Source organism: Diprion similis, chromosome 5 (assembly GCF_021155765.1).
Source record: "Diprion similis isolate iyDipSimi1 chromosome 5, iyDipSimi1.1, whole genome shotgun sequence".
Lineage (NCBI taxonomy): Eukaryota > Metazoa > Arthropoda > Insecta > Hymenoptera > Diprionidae > Diprion > Diprion similis.
The window spans coordinates 3,100,093-3,122,324 of NC_060109.1; the positions used below are offsets into that span (position 1 = coordinate 3,100,093).

The 22,232-nt window shown below is 34.7% G+C and overlaps 2 protein-coding genes and 1 long non-coding RNA gene across 11 annotated transcripts; 2 read left to right on the forward strand and 1 right to left on the reverse strand.

Annotated features, from left to right (window-relative positions):
* Window positions 1-1,415: 1,415 nt before the first annotated feature.
* On the reverse strand, window positions 1,416-13,200 carry LOC124406395 (segment polarity protein dishevelled homolog DVL-3). Of its 6 annotated transcripts, none has more exons than XM_046881798.1 (11): window positions 12,784-13,199; window positions 11,979-12,048; window positions 11,568-11,820; window positions 11,296-11,478; window positions 10,961-11,171; window positions 10,050-10,178; window positions 9,749-9,963; window positions 8,636-9,145; window positions 7,823-8,062; window positions 3,353-3,421; window positions 1,416-2,623 (listed from the first exon to the last, which is right to left on the reverse strand). In XM_046881798.1, exons 1-11 carry the CDS (start codon window positions 12,942-12,944, stop codon window positions 2,583-2,585), a joined length of 2,082 nt encoding a protein of 693 aa, XP_046737754.1. In that variant the 5' UTR covers window positions 12,945-13,199; the 3' UTR covers window positions 1,416-2,582. The 6 variants fall into 6 exon arrangements, 5 of the variants coding, with proteins under 5 accessions (XP_046737754.1, XP_046737756.1, XP_046737758.1 ...); XM_046881800.1 differs by having other exon boundaries at window positions 8,636-9,127; window positions 12,784-13,197; XR_006929216.1 differs by having other exon boundaries at window positions 2,597-2,623; window positions 3,353-3,434; window positions 12,784-13,198.
* On the forward strand, window positions 4,213-21,670 carry LOC124406398. Its single transcript, XR_006929218.1, has 3 exons — window positions 4,213-4,332; window positions 14,430-14,433; window positions 21,658-21,670. It is a non-coding gene; the product is annotated as an uncharacterized LOC124406398 (long non-coding RNA).
* LOC124406397 (peroxisomal targeting signal 1 receptor) lies at window positions 15,405-19,899 on the forward strand. Of its 4 annotated transcripts, XM_046881804.1 has the most exons (9): window positions 15,405-15,459; window positions 15,556-15,763; window positions 16,180-16,536; window positions 16,876-17,326; window positions 17,484-18,027; window positions 18,137-18,305; window positions 18,437-18,594; window positions 18,672-18,839; window positions 19,023-19,899. In XM_046881804.1, the coding sequence occupies exons 3-9, from the start codon at window positions 16,189-16,191 to the stop codon at window positions 19,060-19,062; spliced, it is 1,878 nt and encodes a 625-aa protein (XP_046737760.1). In that variant the 5' UTR covers window positions 15,405-15,459; window positions 15,556-15,763; window positions 16,180-16,188; the 3' UTR covers window positions 19,063-19,899. The 4 variants fall into 4 exon arrangements, 3 of the variants coding, with proteins under 3 accessions (XP_046737760.1, XP_046737759.1, XP_046737761.1); XM_046881803.1 differs by having other exon boundaries at window positions 15,411-15,763; XM_046881805.1 differs by having other exon boundaries at window positions 15,418-15,763; window positions 16,882-17,326.
* Window positions 21,671-22,232: the final 562 nt, after the last annotated feature.

Genomic DNA, 22,232 nt, shown 5'->3' on the forward strand with positions numbered 1-22,232 from the left:
AGTTTTTTACCTAATCAAAACACTAAACCCACGACTTTTATCCATCTATAGGTGTACCAATACTATTGAACTGTGAGAATGGAAAAAATTTATGTACATACATACATGTTTACAACCGTGTAACCGACCGTTTGAATTCAGTTTTTTCCATTCATACAGTTTAAAAATAATATTGGTATCCTATGGATGGATAAAAGTCGTGGGTTTAGTGTTTTGATTAGGTGAAAAAAATATTTAAAAAATCTGCACTACGTTCTCACGAGCGGGAGACTGTTCTACATTGGTCATACAATTTTTGTGAATTTTTTCAGATTTTTAAAAATGATTGTTGTTTTCGGTTTAAAAAAAATCGTAACTCAGAAACGATTGTTCCGAAGAATCTGAAAAAATTCAGAAAAATGTTTAACAGCAAGGACAACAACATAAAAAGTCACGAAACAAATCAAAAATGTTGTGGTCTAGGGCCACAATACAAGGGCAGTAAGATGGCCACTTACACGCCTTAGATGCCCGACATACAGTGTTGCCAGATTAGGAGAATGCCTCTTAAATTTATGAGGAATTGGAAGCTTTCAGAAAAAATAGGTGGAAAATAAATATGCAGGAGTTTTTTCAGGAGGAATTTGAGGAATTGTCAGATTTGCCCTTTGCTCGCTAGCTTTCTGGTTTTTATTGGCTTTGTTCATCATTTTTCCGTTCGACAAGTACGGTGTGCTAAAAGGCGCGATCACTTTAGGGGATGCCAGATTCTATCGGTAAGGCTAATGCGAGAATTGCTGGTATGGTAGAGCATTTCAGATACAAAGACAGCTTATTCTAAAAGGTGGATTTTATTTCTACAGTCCAATCATATACGTCATATTGTATAAATTTGATTCAAGGTCTTTTTGTCAGTTAAAAATTTTAGTAACAAATTTAGGAGGATCTTCTTTAGGGGTTAGGAGAATCTAGGAAGATTTCAAAGGTACCCTAGGAGATTTGCACAACACCAATCTGGCAACACTGTCGACTTATCCTAATCTTAACCTGACCTAACCTATCTTATCCTAAAGTAACACGATACAGATATATATATACATATATATATATATTATTCCGGAATCTATTCACTGACCGTGATCCAGGAGCAGATGCCAAAGCCAGTAGCCACTTGGTGCGACGCTGAAATATGAAGGACTCAATGCAGTTTAGTCATTCGTAACTTATGATTCACTGAGTCGTCACGTGGATTCTACACTCCGGTATACACGTAGCAGGTTAACAGAGCAATTAATAATCTTTACGAATTACGTAATAGTTTATTACTCTTTGTCCCTTTAATAGTTATACTGATACATAATAGGTAAAAAGAATTTAATTACACATTAAATACCCCGTTTAAATTACAGGAAAGATTGTTATCGTCTTCTTTGTTGTTCTGCGAAAATCAGGAAGTAGAAAATATACCTATATGTATTGTGTATCTAAATTGTGACACTGAACCGTTATTTAGGTATGATTTATACAAGGTCATTGAGCAAAAATTAATTAATTCATCAAATCAATTCATCGCAAACGAAGAGCCAGTCTTTAATAATGAGGATAAAGTAAGTAACGTTATTGTAACGATGCATGTTTACAAAAAATCGTTACTTTTCACCTTTACGAATATCTGAAATTTAGTAAACCGTGAAAAATAAAACATACTTTTATTTTGAAAAGCCGACTCCTTGAAAGTTGTTCTTAAATTGTGCAACAATGATTTTTTTCCTGTTTCGTTACGTTGACGTTCCTAACTTCAGCGTCGTACTTAACAACGTGTAAACTCAATTTGGAACATGATTCTAATTCTTCATTTCACTTGTTTTTTTTCGCCTTTTATTTAATGCTTAATATTTTTTTGTTTTCAAATATTTCCCTGTATACCCATATTAAGTGCTTGTAAGAAAGATCATTCAACTCTTGCACTTCATTATATATTGTATTTGATTCCTATTTCCTACAAGCATCTTTCTTTCACATTTTAACTAATATCTTTCATACAACAAACTTATATACTATAGCTTATAGAGATATCAATTAAAATAAATAATCAAATATTTCGTGTTGGAAAATTCATTACATTTTTTCTCATTCATTATATTCAACAGATTTCTTATCATTAATTGTAAATTATCCAGTCAAATAATCTGCTCATCTTTTTGGAAAAGCATTGAAAGGATCAATAGTTATAGCGTTTAATAGCAGTATGAGTATTTGCAGTTAATTTTTGAATTCTTCGTACCAGAGATGTCGAATAATTTATCCCAATGTAACTTGTAAAAAAGAAATCAATTATTCAATAACAGGTCTTGTAATGATTATTGGTACATTGATTTTGATTATCTTAATTTTACACGTATGCATATCAAACCGTTGTTAATTTTTTTTTTCATTCATCGCCCTTTCTGTATTTTATAAAAATTGGTCTAACATTACATATACATATGTATATAAATATAACGTTCCTGTGTATCGTTCGGACTAGATTTAAATGACGAATAGTCATTTATATCCTCCCTATGTTGTTTCAATTTAATTTCGTATACCGATTACTAAGGGCTTCATTTGTGCAAGAATTGGTACTCCAGGATATCCTCTTCAACTGTAAACGAAATAGATAGTTTTATTTTTTGTGAAACAAAATAAACTTTCATGCATCGCCTCGGATTACACAATATATTATGGTTAACTTGTTGCTCTCCCTATCAATCAATATTGTCTCATATTACTTCTTTATGCTTAGTGCACCTGAACGTGAGATTATCTCAGACTATATTGTTGCTCTTTAAGAGATTACGTCAGCATTCTTATGATGAAAATAAAGTATAGTAGAAAGAAAAATAAAACTGTCTCCCTTCAATTATCAACCAATATCAATACATTTTCAAATTTGACCACTCAATTAATAAGCTCCGCTGAATTTTTTTGCATGCTTATTACTTTAAAGCGAATTTTAGTAGAATGAAGATTTATAAAGAATAAAATAATTTTCGATAAATCATGTAAAATTTATATTTCTTTATGATTTACAGATGCGAAGCACGAAAATTAATTTCAGTAGCTTTATATTTGTTTAAGAGGTAACACCGCTCTAGTGACCAAAAAACAAAAATTTCACTATAAGACCAACTGGATATTGTTGCGTAAAGCAAAAAAAAAAAAGAAAAATTGATCTTTCCAAAATCTTAGAGTGATGTTACCCCATAAAATTGTTCTACAGAAACATGCAAAATAAATCTTCATCGCAAAAATTTCCATAAAATTGGGTAAAAGTTATCTACTTTGCATTTCAAAATGCTAAATTCAATACGAATAATGAAAATACACTCACATGTTCCATCCCTGCTGTTATTATCCAAGTCGCTAGTTTGTGTTTGCGTCTCCTCTAGTCTGCGACGCCCTGCATCACCCACCAGCGCAGCAAAGCATAAAAATTACTCGATTACGTTTAATAGATTATAATTTTTGTTTTCTTTTTATCTATCCACACAAAAGTAACAGAATTTCCCTTAACTAATGTTTGTAATCTACGAATTTGTTTTGCACGTTACAAAATTCTATGTACTATCACTCTCTAAATCCTTCTCCTTTTACTTGCATGCAAAAAAACAAAAATGTTGACATAAGTTTATGATCAGTGATTTGAATCAGCAAAAGATTTCGAGCAAAAATAATTACACAAATTACAACATAAAATAAGAGTATATATTTTACATCAATAATATATAACCATAATGATAATATTATAAAATAATACAGTTTCTATAGTCCTATAGTTGCCTCATATACTTATATGTGTATATATATGTACATATACCTACATACATATATATACACATACAGTATTACTTCATACATATGTAATTCATATGAGAATGTTTGAAAATGCTTATTTATGTCAAAATCTGAGTAATGGAATTATAATAATCGTAAAGCACGTAGGTAATCGATTACTACAATTATAAACATTTACTTTATACATTATTTCTAATTAATTGTGGCTCATTCGTTTTTATGGTAAAACCAGTATATAAAAAATGTGTATAGGTATGATATTTCAAGTGAAAAGCACACACAGGCTTCTGTACCTGTTCGACACACATTTGATATCATTTTTACTCCATATAAACGCTTTGTGTGTATATATATATATAATACATATATGTATATATACATATATGAAAATAAAAATGGCACATTTGCGTGAGCGCATGTTACGGTATGATATTTACATAGAAAATGATTAAATAGTCTACTATATTTACAATTAAGTGTCAAAAACCTACTTGGCTTGACAACTCCATTTGTTTTGTATCAGTAGTTAGAATGAAGCAATATTTCACTTCTTACTCTCTGATAACGATATTGTCTCTAAAATATCAATTGCGAATATGAAGGGTTCGTTAAGTTAACAGCTTTCAATAAATCTACTGTACCACATCTTAAAAAGTATTTAGCTCGAATAAATAAAAGTATTTTATAATATATTGAACACGGTGAATCGACAACAATATGTTTTTTGTTATATGTGCTATGGCTGTGATCTCTTCAACTTAATATATGATCTACGAATGACACGAATTCGCGAAAAGGCCGCAAGAGAATCAATTTAAATAAGTTTCTCAACCATTCGATATGCGTTGACTTTATTCTTTTTCAAAGCAAATGTAAATGTTGTTTCATTTCTTTGACTGAATAACTACAATTCAAAAAGAGACATGACAAAAATTATCTTAGTCGGAATGACAAGAATTTTTTTCAAATAACAAACATAAGCGTAGTTATATATGAGACTATATCAGTCGTCCTGTTGTTGTCAGTAAGAATTTAGAATTCTATAAAGACTAAATGTTTCTTGTAGATTAAAATTCTAAGCCATGACCTAAAATGGTTGATTTTCATCTGGATCAAGCTTGATTCTCTTACGCAACACAATAAATGTCTCATGCAATAGCTTTTTATCCACCAATAGCTGGTTCAACTAGCGTGGTACTATAAAAATTGGGCAAAATATCAAGTATACTTAAATATAATAACAATTCCATCCACTTTTTTTTCTAAAGAAATAGCTGCCCCATTGTTGAAGAAAGCCCTAAAATGTAACCAATGGAACAAAATTAATAATATTCATACTCGAAAATTGCAACTAAAAATTTAATCATGCGATTTACTCAGTAGTAGTCTCTATTGCTCGTCCGAAATCACTAAAAATCAACTGTATACATAACATCCATGCCGTGCTGTATGAATCGTGCAATTGTGCTTTCCTACGCAGTGAAAAAAGATTTTCCCAATTACGAACACAACAATATATTTGCTCTTGTTTGCTTGTGCCCAAACGACTATTGGCGGTTAAAAAATATCTATTGTAATATAATTCGCATCGCATGTTACGGTGCTAACTGCAGATACTTGTTTAATGCAAAGGAAGAAAATGCCTTTTTCAAGATAAATTTCACTAAATCGTGCCTATGACGATATAATCAAGCGATCGTTTGAACATCAATTAAAAACATTTTAGCTTAGGATTATACAATATTTGTTTACAATAACAATAATAGTAGATATCAAAATAATTTCAACTACAATAAATTTTATAATCAACGCGTTTCTTTAAAATATAGTGAAATTGCTGATCGATAGGATTACACGCATAGTCCAGACAACTTGGAGTCAAAAAATAGGCGTAATGATAAAAGGCAAGTCGTGGCAAAAGCTGACCTATAATCTAACAACAAATTTACCAAAGGTTAGATGATGATTAGAACGTGCTGAATAAGAGAATACGGATCCCTACACAGTTTCGTTAGGGTCTCATTATGCTTCGTTAAAAGGAAAGGGGAAAGATGATATACTAGTTTATTAATAATTATGCCGCCAAATTAGTATTTACATTCAATTAGCACATGCAAAGTGTTATGACTAAGTTGAAAAGAATTTTGAGCACAGCTCATTGTGCGAAATACAGTGTAAAGAAATATAAAGTCTTTCCTTGGTACGTGGGAAAGCTAATTTCTTTTTTTCTCAGTCATAACATCATTTTGATAGAAAAAAAATTTTTTAAAGTCATTCAGAGCATTCGTTTAATAAAAGCGAATGATTGATCTGAATTTTTTATGATCAACTGCAAACTTCCCTGCACATGTAAGCCTTTAAATATTCTGAAAATTTACACTTTAGGGGAGGCCAGGTCAAAGTGAAACAGTTAAATTTCCAATTGGGGCAAATCCAATTTGGACATTTAACCACTTACTAGTTGTGTGATGGTAGTTAATAGACTTGTCAAGAGGAAAATTATCATTTTTATAGGGTTATACTCGGACTTCCGAATTTTATAAAAATGTTGGATTTTATTTACTTTGCCCTATTGCAAGGGCGAAGCAGAGTAGGTAATTTACGGAATAAAGCGGAATAACATTTTTTATGAACCGAAATTCACTAATAGAAATTTCAAGCAGTTTCTTGTTCTTTAAAAAATGATAATATAAGATTAATGTACACAAAACATGTAGTGATGTGAAAATCAAATTTATCGAACAGTGATAAAGAGTGAGTGTTAAAATGCAAAAACAAGAAAACGAATCAAGCATAACTTTTAATACATCCAACGGTATAAGTTATGCGATTTGCGAATCTAAAAATATAGACTTTTATCGTTCAAGAAACATTATGTTCCACTTTGCTCCTGATGGGTTACCAAGATATGAGTGATGTCACGATTTATGCCAAAGCAAAAAAATAAATAAATAAATAAAATCTTACGCCAGATAGAAAAACTTGCAACGAGATAGCATCTACATTTCTTGTTGCAGATGAACTTTTAGTTTTTAGACTGCCGTTAATGAAAAGGCTTGATATTTTATAACAGCAAATATTACGAAAAAAAATTCCTGTTCGAATATTCTTTCAAGAATTCCAGTATACCCATAGAATACTATATTCTAGTTTGCTATCGATTACTGCTGTTCCACTTGACCTGTCCTTCCACTTTGCCACAGTCTTCCCTATTTGTACACGGGAAAAGGATTCTGAGTAGCTGCCCTGCGCCGCTCCAAACAGCTGCGTAACACATCAACATATTGAATACGATCTATTATCTTGTTACGTATACTTCATCTATTCCATCAAAATGCTGACGAAAGAAAAACAATTCTTGACTTATGAATTTAAGTTATTAACTTGTAAAAAGATAGTGGAAAAAAATTCGTAAATCAGAAGTATTTCTAAATGTGTTAACTACAAGTTGCATTCCATTGTTAAGTTAATCCCATACACCAAATCTATGATTTACTTGCAAACAAAATGCTACCTCTCCAATCGCAAGACTTTCACTTCGAAAGATGGAACGCTATCGCTCAAGAAGTACCGTAAAAATAAAAACTAATCCATAAATGAGTGTAAAAGTATTTTGGTAATGACTGCAATGATTTAAGATTGACGAAATTTAAAAAAAAAAACAAATCAGGAATAACGACAGCACAGAGCTTTTTAGAAGCCACGTGAAAGTTCTTCTACCACTAAATCTTGGCACTTTCATTGTGAGCACAAATGCCAGACTTTTGACACAATACATAGTCATATTCATGTGAGCTTTATCTGGGACATCGAAAACTAAAATTGCAAAAAACGAACAATAAATAAAAGAAACACAGTATTCATCTTAAAGTTATTCGCTACTACTTGATCTCAGTGCGCTCCGACTAATAATTTTACTCAACTATATACAACACTGGCATCTACATAACATCGACAAAGAATTCGCAAGGGTTTCCCATCGCAATGCGAAATGACTGTCTACTACCAGATAAATCTTGCTGATTTCCGGAACCAGTTCCAGTTTGCACGGATTGCTCAGAGCCACTGGATCGACTGCGACTTCCATTTGATCTCTTTCCGTTAGATCCATTTCCATTGCCTGTATTCTTGTTAGGCATGCTTGGTATAGATGGAATATGTAAGTCCGATTCGGAAGCTGAAGAACAGGACTTCAGATCATGGATGGGTTCTTTACAAATGTGCTCACTTCCGGCGCTGCTACCACCTGCGGGAAATTAGGGGGTAAATTTAAGCGCTAAAAATAACGCAGTAGTTGCTGGGATCGTATTTAATTAGTTGGCGACTCAAAAGGTGAGTAACATGTACGAATGAATATCATAAAGTCACAATGAAATCCTTCACTGGAAGTTTGGATCGATTTGAAATTCGATCAACTCACGAAGCCTTAGAACCCATCGAATTCTACGTTCAACCATAATTAAAGAATAACAAATACTTATAGTCACTAACCCAATTGATAATTGTTAGACACACCATAGAAGTACACTTTCAGTAATGACAGTAATATCCCTCTAAAATTTGAATTCAAGGTATCGTTTATTGTCTAAATTACGGTGAATCGGAGTTGAAATAACATAACGACTTTAAAAATGTTTTCCAATTCCAGTTTGGAAAATACTGTAAAAGCAACCAACGGACTTTCAAATTAACCGACAAAAAAATACAATTTTATTCCTCAACTATGATTGTTTTTCCAGATGAAGATCAGACATGAAATACTATGCATCGTTACTTGTATGGCTGTAAAATGTAACAGTATAGTCTTGAGTAAAATTACCTGATCCACTATGTACACTCTCCTCGCGGTGATATCCGTAAACTGTAGGCTCATTTGTAAAGTTAAACGGCATAGGACTGTATCCAGTTGCCGAGTGGGGGGCGTAAGTTCCAGAATATGGCATATCCCAGGCAGATGGCGGCGGCAGAGGTCCGACCGTATCGCAATCTAATTTCATACTACTCATCGCGGAGCACAAGTCACCAAAAATATAATAGCACTGTTCTGAAAATGTTATTTTGTTTACTGTATGTCTGATGAAGCCCGCTTTGAGCATTAGCGAGGCATATTTCCGAGCATCGCGTCTGTCTATAAATCCTTCGACGTGTGAATTCAACCAGTCAACAACATCTGCGCCAATAAATGCATTCGGAATAGTTATTTTCAGCCACATACGGTCGCGTATTTCAAGACCAGAATCTGGCCTTGCCATTGCACGAACAATTGTAGGCATGTCCGTATTCATCGTGAGATGAAGCTCCTCGATCGGACCTGTGGACACAGTTGTCTCTACTCAGCGAATGAGTGGACGAACAGAATAAGAATGTGGATGAATGAAAATGATAACAAAAAAAAAAAAATAATTGAAAGTATACAAATAAATTTTTTTTATCCTTTGTTAAAACTGGGTTTATTGAAATTTGAAACAAAACGACGTTGGGAATATTTCTTCAAATCAGAACAATTCAATCATAAATTGATGTTGAAAAATTGATCAGGTTTAATTTTCTTTCATCAATTTTTTCTAAAGCCAAATTTTTTCTTATCCTCTTTAATTTTGCAAACATGCAAAAAAATAAATAACAAATCTTTGGATGTCATAGATAAAAATGAAATGAAAATATTGATGGGTGTTACAAGTAATAATATCAAGTATATTAGTCATAAGGAAGACGCGAACACAACAGACACACGTACACACGTATTCAAAAGAGTTTGTTGCAACTATGTGTAATTTTTATTAGATATTCTTGATGAAACTAATATTATTATAAATGCTAAATGATGAAAGAAAAGAGTAAAGGAATTTTTTTGATAAGATAGTACATCCACGACAAGCTTGCAGATCCACTCAAACACGCTATGAGTTGATTTTTTTTATTTTCAACTTACGTTCAGTATCTGGAATTGTGCTGGCAAGACTACTAGAGGTTGAGGTAAGAGTTGTGGCACTAGGAGGTCGAGGTGGAAAACCTTCACCTCTGATAGCAGCTGTGTGTGCTACCCACGCTCCCGGATCTATGGGACGCACTGGTTCCGTTCGTGGAATAGTGAAGTACCCTTTGGGATTTGGATCCCAACATTTTGCTACCACAAGTTTTATTGGCCTGAAGCAAAAATTGTGCATTAAGAAATTAAGGCAGCTCCCACAAATACTTGGTTTGTTATTAAGATGCTATTTTTCTGTACAAACCCAGGCTTTTGAACCACTTCGCGTAACACCCTGACGGCCTCGTCGTTGGACATGTTTTCAAAATTGATATCATTCACTTGAAGTATCATGTCACCCGGTTCTATTCTCCCGTCCAATGCTACAGCTCCTCTATATTGCGATAAGAAAACAATAAAATAGTTACCTATTCAAGTTTGTCTACTTGAGTGAAATTTGACAATTACAAAATGAATGTTACAAATTTTGCTCACGAGCTACTGTCCTCTTATTTGGGTTTGTCTTTTCAATATGGTGGTCTCTAAAAATTGTCGAAAACATTTTCTGACCAAATCAGTAAAAAATATTATTTTTCCCTGAATGAAATTGAAACCAATATAGCCAATTTGAGTATCTAATAAACAGACCTCTGAATCAATCAGTATTTAAAAACACGTTTATGATACACTCAGTGATCGTGGAAACGACCATTTGAAAAAGAAAAAGCTTTTGCATTTTGCTTCCTTCTAGGACAAGTTTCATGCCTTGTCTTTCTATACCGTCAAAAAAATCTGTAACTGATTAAAAAAATTCCGACATTTCCAAGCCTTTTACATTGTCCCTGACCAGTGGCCACCATGATCAAACTTTGGATGCTCTGTACAAAAATAAATATTACAGAGTCCTTTCGATACCGCGTATTCGTGAAACCTTAGGTACAACATTACATGTCGATATTCATTAAGTTATTCGTTCGTAACAATTACTTGAAAGTAAACTGTATTACAAAATAAATTCGTTGAACATATAAAGATGCTACTTTAAACCTGATAATTTGTAAAAGAAAGGTAAAACCACGTGGCGATCACAGTGATATGAGATAAAGATGGATTTCAATAAAAATTCTAGAGACTGAAGTAACTCGTGAATGTGTGGTATCAAATATTTGTATTTACCCCTTCATGATGGATCCGACATAGATGCCGCCGTCACCTCCTTTGTTACTTTGGCCGACGATACTAATGCCGAGAAAATTGACAGTGTCCATATTGAGCGATACCGTTATAATGTTCAGAGACATTGTGCTGTCGGTGATGCTGCTGAACGATGACGTTCTCGACATTGGTGGTAATCTGTGACGACGTCTTCTCTGCGGTCTGCGACGGTCTGTGGATGAAATGAATATTGCATCTATGACAACGGAGGCCAGTTGTATTTACAACGAATCCTACATCGAAAAGAAATCTCGATACAGCTCAGCTCTAAACAACAAAATACACAAACACCATACCCAAAGTTGCTCTGTCTATGGCACTGCTCGTGTTCGTGTGTCGTCCAGTTGTAGACGTGATTCGGCTGCTCGCATCGTCATCAGATTCCAGGAAAGTGGTTGTCTCTAAATCTGAGCTTAAAATCGATGCGGTTTCATATCCATGTCCGGAACGATGCTTGGAATGGCCGTTTATGCGTAATCCTGTATCATATCACAAAATAACAGCGAAGTCTTAGGTAATTACAATAAATCTTGCGCCATTACAACGACAAGCAAAGTAACCACATTACCATTGTATTTGTTATGTCTTTCGTATTTGTCTGAATGATGCCGCGAACTTTTGTGCAAATGATGGCCTTGTCTGCTGCTTATAATACTCTCAGTTTCAGTCAGTGTATCATCATGCGATAGCAATGGAGGTGCTCGGTTCATGTGTCCTGGAGTAACATGGTCAGGGCGATCATGTTTTGCCTCGCTGTTTGCTACGGAATCTGTGCACTGCGATGCTCCGTCTGATACATTGCTGCCTTCGGCAGAAACCAGCTGTTGACAATATTTAAAAAATGACTATCAGTGATTTGATTTGATGTAATTGCAAAACATCATCGTTGTTCTTCTACGAATTGTCCTTTCGTTATTTACTTTGGCAATGTGCTGCTGAATGAGTACGATAAATTAAGCTTAAATGTATGAGTGCTTACCCAAGACACAACCCTTCCGTTGAAACATGGTAAATGTGCGTCATCGTCAACTATCTCTTCTTTGACAACGCTGCGAAAACATATTATTTGTAGGTAAAAGTTCAAGAGATTAATGGAAGAGCAATTTGTACAGACGCAAAGCAGATTGGTCTATCGGCATTTCTTAGATAAAACAACTACTGCTACACAAGAAAATTAGTCAAAGTATAAAAGAAAGATATCTAGAAAAGCGAAAAAAACATGTTTCAAAAATTAAGTCCAATAATGAAAGACACGTTTTTTTTTTTTTCAAGCAAGAATTCTGTAATATTCGACAAATGAATAAAACTGGTGTATGCATACTGTCTATGCAAAAGTAGGAAGAAAAAAACCAAAAATAACAGAGTAAAACAAAATGAAAAAAAAAGTTTCTTGTTGACAAGTAGTGTCAGAAATGAATCATTTCATAAATCAGATTCTATAGCGCGTTTTAAGGTAAGAAGAGTAGAATTTGTAAATACTCGGGTAAAGTTTGTCGATTATTTCTATCCGACGGACAGATTTAAATAGTGTTTGATGATCCTGAGTGACAGCGGAAAGTGACGGATGGTGGCGGAGCGAGAGGGACAACGAATAGAGAGAAAGGGGCAAAGAGCAGGATCGCACCCTGAAACTCGGGGTATCCTGGTCCCGAGGGATGTTGGGGATGAAAAATGGAGCAGCGTCGAGATTTTGGCGAGAGAAAGGGCGAGAGAAAGCGAGAGGGAAGAACGCTGCTGGTTGAGGAGGACAAGGAGAGCGTAGGGTGGTGCAAGGCAAGACTTACCCGAAATCGTCGTCCATCGATTTGAAGAAATACTTGTAGCTCGGACGATTCAAGACATTCTTGAAGTCGGCGAGAGTCACTCTCTCCGGTGATATTGTCAGTTTAACTAGGTACGGTGTCTCCTCGTCGTCGATGTGATATATTATCTTCGTCTCCTCCATCGCTGGGGGGATTGTTAAACGGAGAACATTCACGGACGTTGATTACTACTCTCCGTACACTTCTTCTCTTAAGCCAACATGGCGCTGTCGACACTCGTCGGGGTTCCAGATTATTATCTCAACGCGCAGCTACCTCGCGCAGCAGACGGTCATTGCGCACTCTACCCTTCTTCATAATCTTAAATCTTATGCAGTCGCGCACACGGATGCGACGGGGGCGAACAATCTCACCGAAATCGTAATATTCGAGAGAAAAGGCATCGGGACGATCGCGGTCTCTCATCAGTCGCTTCGAATTCGAATACACTCTAAGAAATTTCGAATGCGATGACACGCGTCAGAGGCATTTTGAACTCGCTTTGACTCAGGGCCTTCAACCTCTGACTCGTAGTCTCTTGAGAATCCCTCTGTATCACTGATCTTAAAAAGGCGTAGATTTTAAGGGCATGGGCCACAAACACTATATAGATGTATACTGCTACACTTCGCAAGTTGGATTGCCAACTTCAAGGTAGCGTTAGGTCGATTATTATCGAGATTTTGAATCTTTAGTTGTGGCGTTAGAGCTTATACTGCTGAAAGTAACTACATGTCCACTGTAGCTACTCATCTCGTCAACCTTGCGAAAACTACTGTCAAAGTGATGATATAGAGAGAGTGTTTGTGTGTGTGCGTCTGGAGTTACTCCGTCTCTCTCACTCAATCAGGTGTAGAGCGAGACAGATTATAACCGATACTCTCTCACTCTTCCGCTACACTTTCTGTACATGCGAAGCTACCTCCAGTAGTTTATGCTCTAGGGTTGTGGCGTAGACTAGCGATATCTGCAGATCGCCAACCAACTGGGCAAATTGCGTGGTAGTAGATAGATTCAAAGGTCATTTCAATTTGCTCTGGGGTCGCATTCCTACAACAGTTCATTTATTCAAGATTTATTTAAGATTTCAAATTTTTTTAACAATCGTCTTTACGCTGTGAATTTTTAAACCTATTTTAGAAACATGCAAATTGATTTTTATGACAGCAAAATTTCATTTTCAGATTAAAACATGATTACGCAAGATTCAGAGTGGAAGGACGTTTTGTTCCTATGTTTCCAATCATTCCTTCTAATTCTTTGATTGTTTTTCCTTTCTACTTTCATACGCGTTCAAAATTTATTATGAAATGTTCAAAAGAATCGGATTTTAATCAAGTATGAAAATTGAAAAAACATTCTTTTACTCTGAATTTTGCGTGAAAATGTTATAATTCGAAACCGAAATGTTTTTGTTCCCGGTTCATAAAAATCACTGGGTGCTTTCGAGATGGGTTTAAAAATTTGTAGGGTAAAGAAGATTAAGTCAAACAATTTGAAAATTCTCCTGCAAGGTTCTCAGGAATTAAAGAATGTCATAGTCAAACCTTTGCTGAGTTGGCGTGAAATGCGCTAATATGTATATCTGATATACGTATGAACGTGACTGAAGATTATACTATCTTCAGTTCAGTCAACGATATACATACTTCGGTATAGATAATGTCGTACAATACCATCTTCTTCAACAGCTGTTAATTTACATCAACTTTGTTCTCAATAAAAAGATACATGTTCAAAATAATGATTCCTGACTAATGAATTGTTAAATAAAGAAACATCCATGAAACTATTTTCCATTCCGAAGTTGAATAAAAAAAAATGTTATTAGCTACAACTGTATTACCGACGAACGGTAAACCCACTTTGCTCTTTGACCTGGTACACACTTACTGCTCAGGGGTTAGCCTTCTCCTTTAGTATAAATGGTGTGCCTGGAACTCTTACACACGCCCCTTTCCTCGAGGTAAAAGTTTTCAAATGAGATGTGTACCAACTGTCTAAAGAAATCCCTACATTGTTAGGGAATTATTTTTCTAACAAACGCTACCCTGCTCGGTAATGCTATCATGTGTAGTTGTGGCGTGAGTTATTTAAAGTCCCACTCATTTTTTCCCCACGCAGATTCAACGTCACAACAATTAATCACCACCGATCTAGGGTATTTTGACGAAGTTGGTACGCATCTTACTTAAATGTCCAGTCGAGCGCGAGAGAGAAACTTTTTTGGAGAAAGTCACACGACGGGCCGACGGGTCACACTTAACAGATCTGTCTAGGCTTAGCGCCCTCGAGAAGTTTTTATCATACCCGCTGTATCCTGGTGACTAAAAATTATCAGTCTAGTCGAACCTGCCTAATAAATTAAATTAAATTCTTATCGCCTTGGTACCCAACAAATCTATTTGTCTATTTGGAAAGCGTTCCGAAATTAGCTCCCAGTGCTATCAACAATGTCTTATCTTTTTTGCACTGCCGAATTCGTGACTAGCTCTTTCTCTGTCCTAGGGAGTTTTAAGTTACGGCTAGCATCGGCCCAGCCGCGCACAAGCGGAAGTACGTCATGTGCCAAGTAGTCTCTACAGACTGCTACAGACGCTGAGTATTACCAACCACACTGTCATTTTGGCAGGAATCCGAGCCGTCATCGGACAGTCGGTAATCATTAGATTCGAGTATATTCCCTGGATATCCTCGTTAGCTTCGATATGACGCAGTGATATCCATTACACGGTTTTGATTTCACAAAAACAGGGTCGAGGCACAATCAAGAGCCCCTCGATCGGTATTCGACGGACGTGCGGTGGATGCGAGTGTTTTCGAACGATGTAGACAACCACAAATAACACAATTGGCACTTGCTGCATGGAAGGGAAACTCTTGCTGCCTGAGATAACCTCCGTCTTTTGTTATTGCAGCTATTGGAGATAATTCGGCCTTCGTTCTAAGTCGAATACCTCTCGTAAGTCTATTAGATTATACTGTTTCTTTATTCTCTCGGAGCTTTGATTCCGTATATCCTCACTTTGCTCGATTTTATTATCTCTTTTATTTTCCCTCGTCGTGTAAACAACGTGACACTAGGAAAGGCTCTGCACACTTTCCTTTTCTCAGATCCCTTAACAATCTTCACCTAACCCTGTATTTTGCAGGTTTCATTCCATTTTTTATCTATCAAGCCGTAGAAAGTTGATTTGACTTTCCATTCATTCAAAGAGACTGTGTGATTATAGAGTCATCAAAACTATTTTGGCAAGGTCATATGATGTTTTTTTTTCTTGCTTCACTTTTTGTACGCTCGTTTTATATAATTAAATACGAGTTGCAGATAGTGTATCAGTTGATTAAACGTTTCAAATCATCTCTTCGTTCTTTTAGAATTCAGCAATGGCACTGCGCGATTTGGTCGAGGGAGACTGTGGAGGGCCGAGTTCCGTTGCTCGTCTCGCCTCGCATTATGTTCAGGATCATGGATTTGTCGAGGAAGGCATCGGCCGGCCATTTGTGCCTTCCACTTCTTTCGAGGCGTCTGATTCTGACCAGCTGGTGAAGCAGTTCCTAGAAGAAACAGCCACTCACCCTCAAACATTTAGAATGGACAGTTTGCTGCAGGAAATGCGACAGATTGATCACAATATTCATCCGCCTATTCCTGCCCCTGGTGTGATTAAAGAATTGACTGGCCAAGACACAGCGTGGGCTAACCAGTACCTCGAATCTGGTCGTCATTTTGATGTAATTACGTAATATTTAAAACTATTCGATAGTAGTATTTGTTCTACTTTTTCGTTTAAGTACTGTGAAAATTTACAGATGGGCAAAACACAATGTTATCGATCCTAGCATAAAACAAATCATTTTTAGAGATTTCTTAATTTGCTAGAATGTATTAAGTTATTTCAAGTACGTAAAATCCGCACAGGATTCCGTATGTCTTACATAAATAAAAATGGAAAATTGCCATATTGAATCGAATTAGTAAACACAAGCATTGACACTTTTTGTTCAGCACTTACTCAAAACTCGTAAATGCATGGAAGATGATTACAGAGTTTTTACTGAGTTTTGTTATAGGAACAGCACGCTGATGCTATATGGAACACACCCACCGAAGCTATCATCCCACACCCTGAAACGTTTGAATTAGGATTAGGTCCCAAGTGGGCTGAAGAATACCTGGAACACAGCGTCGATAATGTAGAAAAGGACGTTAATCAGAATGGGTTTGTTGTCAAGCCAACGGAAGCTTTGGATAATGATGATCCAAATTTTGCTTATTCAAAGTTCATGAAGTTCATGCGACAAGAGGGCGAGATTCCCATTGATCCTGGTCAGACTTCGCTGCCAAATCTAGAGAAATTAGATGATAAATGGACGGAGGAATTTTCTTCCATGAATATTAGTGCTTCCGAACGCTCTGGAGATGTTCAAGACGAACATCCAGTTTTGAGCAAAATCGATGAAGAACTAGCAGCTGCAGGGACATGGGCTGAAGAATTTTCCACAGAGAACTCTGAAACTCAAGGTTCGTATTTGATTTGTATCAAAAAGTAATTTATCTCTGATATTTGCGGAATAGCCAGGGTTTAACTAACGTTTGTATTCCGAATGATGAACGAAAATCTTTTGTAATTCGGGAAACTTGTTTTGTTATTAATTTAGTAATATTCTTGTATCCGTAGATGCAGATGATTACAAATCGAATTTTTGGACAAGGTTGCAAGATGAGTGGGAGAAAATATCGGCCTCTGACGAAGTAAGCAGTTCACACCCCTGGTTATCGGAATACGAAAGGTACTACGACCCTTTCCAGGAATACACCTTCACTGATGAAAATGTGATGAAGGATATACCAAACGCATTGGAGGAGGGTAGGAAAAGGCTAGAGGCTGGTGATTTACCCAGCGCGGTGCTTTGTTTCGAAGCTGCGGTCCAACAGGATAAAGACAATTCAGAAGCGTGGCTTCTGCTGGGAAAAACACAAGCCGAGAATGAGCAGGATCCATTAGCTATATCCGCGTTGAAACACTGCTTATCTTTAGACCCAACAAATTCCACTGCCATGATGACACTTGCAGTTTCATACACGAATGAATCGTATCAAAATCAAGCTTGTGTCACGCTAAAAGAATGGCTTCTGAAGAATGAAAAATACAAAAATTTAACACCGTTAAAAAAAAGCTCTCTGACGAATCAAAGATCAAAAGTTTCCTCGATTTTATCAGAGTAAGCATTTCATTATTAAGATTTTCACACTTCTTGAATAGATTTAACTTCCAATATTAGTTTGGATAATGGTCTACAGATGAGTATTTATTCAATTATTTATTTCTAGCGACTTGCACGAAGAAGTCAAACAGCTCTTCATTGAAGCTGCTAGAATGAATCCAACGGAGGAAATAGACGCAGATGTCCAATGTGGTCTCGGTGTTTTGTTCAACATATCTAATGAATTCGACAAAGCCGTGGATTGTTTCAAAGCCGCGTTACACGTCAAGCCTGACGTGAGTAACGATATTTGAATTTAGATAAACCTACTCTCATATGTAGACGAAGAAAATAAGCAAACAGAGAAGAATGAGTAAATAGACTGTCGCAGTTTGTCCGCAAATTCGTATAAGACAATTCTATTTAGGATTCCAGATTATGGAACAGATTGGGCGCTACTTTAGCCAATGGACAAAGATCTGAGGAAGCCATCGAAGCTTACCATAACGCATTAAGGATATCCCCGGGATTTATAAGGGCGCGATACAATCTTGGCATATCGTGCATCAACTTGTCAGCTTACAAGTTAGTAAATTAACTTACGAACTCTGCAGCCAAGTAGAATTCGATTTCTGACTTTAATAAATCAATTTTACAAATAGAGAAGCCGGCGAGCATTTGCTAACAGCTTTGAATCAGCAAGCAGCGGGTCGAGGTGCTCAAGGTGAAAGTAGCCATCCGGGTACCATGTCCGATTCGATTTGGTCAACACTACGGCTGGTTGTATCACTAATGCACAAATATCACCTAAACGATGTAATAGAGAAAAGGTAAAAATAGTTTTCTTTATAACATTTGTTACAGTATTTTGTATTCACCTGGATAAAATGTGAAATTCAGCTCTTCTACTCAATTGCTATAACTATAAATGATTTTTGTTAGTTTCTTTATTATTGAAGTTCTGTGGTATTTGTAATATGCATTGTTTAAATAATATTTTTCATTAATTCCAGGGATCTGGCAACACTCAACAAAGAATTTGAGATGGATTAGTCGACGACACAGTGAATTTAGGAAAGTTGGTAATAAAATGTTATACTCAACCCGGCAGATCACACAGTGACTCATCATTCTTGGCGTAACAATTTTAAAAGAACTGATAACCAACAACGATTACCTATCGAGGGTGGTGATGGATGATCCTAATATTGTTTTTACATTCTCGATCCTATCAGGACCGAAATATCGAAAAAACAGGATAAATGAAAACATTTTAAAAAGTACGAAAATGTACAAAATATAAAAACGACAAAAATGAAAATAGAAAAAAAATAATACTAACAGTAATAAATAATGTATATAAATAATTCTAACTAAACCAATAATTTGGTAATGAGTATCTAAGCATAACGTAAAATGCATGCTATTACATATGTATTAGATTCATAGAAAGGCGTGGGTTTATTTGGATATATTCCCAATAAATTGAACTAAGTATGTATAACAAGTTGATACGGAATTGTGAACTTTGATGTTCGAGTTCACGTAAAACAGAAAAAAAACTAAAAACAAAAAAATTTTTATGTATAATGTAACTTTTATACTAAATATTTTTATTTACAAGAAAAAAAAAAAAAAGAAGAAGAAATTTACTCATTATAGAATTTTACTAACCATTTCTCTTTACGCAGTTTTGGTAAATGAAAAAATGTTCTTTCGGATGGAAATCCAACGACGTTGACGCTGAATCGCGGTATTATTTCGGTGCTGAAATCGTGTAGTTCGTTAGTTTTATTGACTAATAATCACACATTTAATCGACGGGCTTCCGGTTATATCCTGAAAACTGTCGTGTCGAGGAATCGTATAAAAGAACAAGCGGAAATTGAAGATAAAAAAGAAAAAAAAACTTGAAAAAAAAAACAAAAACAAAAACTAAAAAATAATAAAAAGTTGACAAATTCATTCGTAAATATATACAAAATATATATGCATATACATTGTAGTTGATATAGGTTACGTTGTTAAGGTGTTAAATAATATTATATCTTACATAAAAGATATATGTTTTCTGTTGGCAACATTAACATAGATTAGATTATATTTCATACACCTGTTATATTATACATTATACACTTATACATACATATATACTATAGCGTAGACAACTGTGTCGCTAACACTACTCAGGTCTGTTTATTTTCACTATTTCACCGAATTCGAACGAATAAAACAATACTTCCGATCTTGTTCCTAATGTTTTGATGCTGCGCTGGTTTTTAGAATTGATTATATATTTTTTATTATTTTTTTTTTTTTTTCTTATATGTGAATTCAAATTTTTTTATATCACATATTATTATTTTCGTTATATATTTGAGCATTGTATTTTATTTAAGTCGTTCGTGTAACAAAAATTCGATCTGAAAGCGGAATTTTCAAGAATAATTTGTACATAATATACCTATATACTATATACATGCAATAATTTTTTTTGTTATGCAGCAAATAAAATTTTAAAACGCTCCAATATTTTGTGCACAGTTCTTACCTCGAAGGAAAAAAAAATCATCTTTATTCAGTTTATAAATATTGTATGTAAATGTTGATTGAAGTTTTGCGCAAGTGACGAATGGTCCATGAAAATTGCTCTGAAACAAAATATATATTTTTTTTTGTGTAGTCTTTTTTTACACCGAGTTTCGTTTCATTCAACGTCTTTCAGTTTGGTTATCACCAGATATTATATTATATTTCAAGATTGGATAATTACGCGGTTGTAACGTTATTATGCGTGGTACAAATTTCGAGTATCTACGCACCGCCGTTCCAAGTTCAAACCATGCTTCTATGTACGTATTACACAAAAGAATTTATTGTGCATTTTTTTTTTACACTGTTTTGTAGTGTTTTGAATGGTGTCGAAAACTTAGAAATAATTTTAGGGACATAAATCTAAGGAATTGTTTTTGTATTTATAAATTACACTTTACGTGATTTATACTTCTTTTTGGAATCATTTAAATTGGAACTCTAACTTTTATGTCGCTCTAAATACTACAATTTTAACCAACGACTTGGCATGACTTTATATAAGGCATTCCATGCGGTTTCGAACGGTCAAAAAATTGTCCACTCTCAAAAACATTGAAATTTTGTCGAATCATTTGATTATATGAAAAATAGCTGTCCACATTTTTTCAGAATTTTTGGATCGGATTTTTTTGCGTTTTTCAAAATGTAAAAATTTTCTCAAGTAAAGTTATATCTTGAAAGCATACGATTAAAAAGAAAAATGTTTCGGACAAAAAAGTTGCAGTTTTACATAAACTTTGTGAAAAATTTTATCCTGTAATTTATCGAGTTGAAAAACTAACAATTTTTGTCAAAAATATACGAAAATAATTTTTTTCGGTCGGTACGTCAGTTTCGATTTATTTTTAAAAAATTCCAGAAAATACTTTGAATTGTGTACAATAGACATGTACTTTTTTTAGATTGTTTGATTAACTCTTCCAAAGCTATGCTTTGTTTTATTATTATGATTTTTTTTTCTGTAAAAATCAATTATTATGGAAAATCACAATCATGCTTTGGAACAACTAATCGAGCCGCCTAGAAAAATGACGTCTATTGTACACACTTCAGAGTATTTTTTAGAATTTTTTTAGATGAATTGAAACTGACATACCGGCCGAAAAAAAATTATTTTTGTATATTTTTGATGAAAATGGTAATTTTTTCAACTCGAAAAATAACAAAACAAAATTTTTCACAAAGTTTATGTGAAACTGCAACTTTTTGGTACCAAACATTTTTATAACGGTCCTTAGAAAATTTAGAAATTTTGACAAGTACAAAAATTCGACAAAATTTCAATGTTTTTGAGAGTGGACAATTTTTCGACCGTTCGAAACCGCATGGAATGCCTCGTATAATGCACGATCCAATTTCTATTGAAAAATTGTAATAAGTACAAGTGAAGTACAAAGACTTGAAAATGAATAATAAATAATGTGCTAAAAATGAATTGAATTAATTTTAAGAAATACAAAAGGTGTCTGGAAAAAAATCAATTTGGATCTAAAAACCGAAAAAAAGTCTAGTAATATTAAATTCCAAAATTATTGGCAACCCTGATTACTATAATAATCGAAAAAATATGCGCTATCAAGAATGAGAAAAAAAATAACAACTTATCATGCTAATTGGCATTATTGAGC

What these genes read in the sequence shown, in the direction of transcription:
- LOC124406395 (XM_046881798.1), bottom strand. Translation starts at nt 12,944, where the DNA reads ATGGAGGAGACGAAGATAATATATCACATCGACGACGAGGAGACACCG. An exon ending in AAATCAGCAAGATTTATCTG is followed by an intron (nt 3,422 to 7,822) that starts GTAGTAGACAGT and finishes TGGGTGATGCAG; the next exon opens with GGCGTCGCAGACTAGAGGAG. An exon ending in TAACAGCAGGGATGGAACAT is followed by an intron (nt 2,624 to 3,352) that starts GTGAGTGTATTT and finishes TTTCGTTTACAG; the next exon opens with TTGAAGAGGATATCCTGGAG.
- LOC124406397 (XM_046881804.1), top strand. Translation starts at nt 16,189, where the DNA reads ATGGCACTGCGCGATTTGGTCGAGGGAGACTGTGGAGGGCCGAGTTCC. An exon ending in GTTTCCTCGATTTTATCAGA is followed by an intron (nt 18,028 to 18,136) that starts GTAAGCATTTCA and finishes ATTTATTTCTAG; the next exon opens with CGACTTGCACGAAGAAGTCA. An exon ending in ATCAACTTGTCAGCTTACAA is followed by an intron (nt 18,595 to 18,671) that starts GTTAGTAAATTA and finishes TTTTACAAATAG; the next exon opens with AGAAGCCGGCGAGCATTTGC.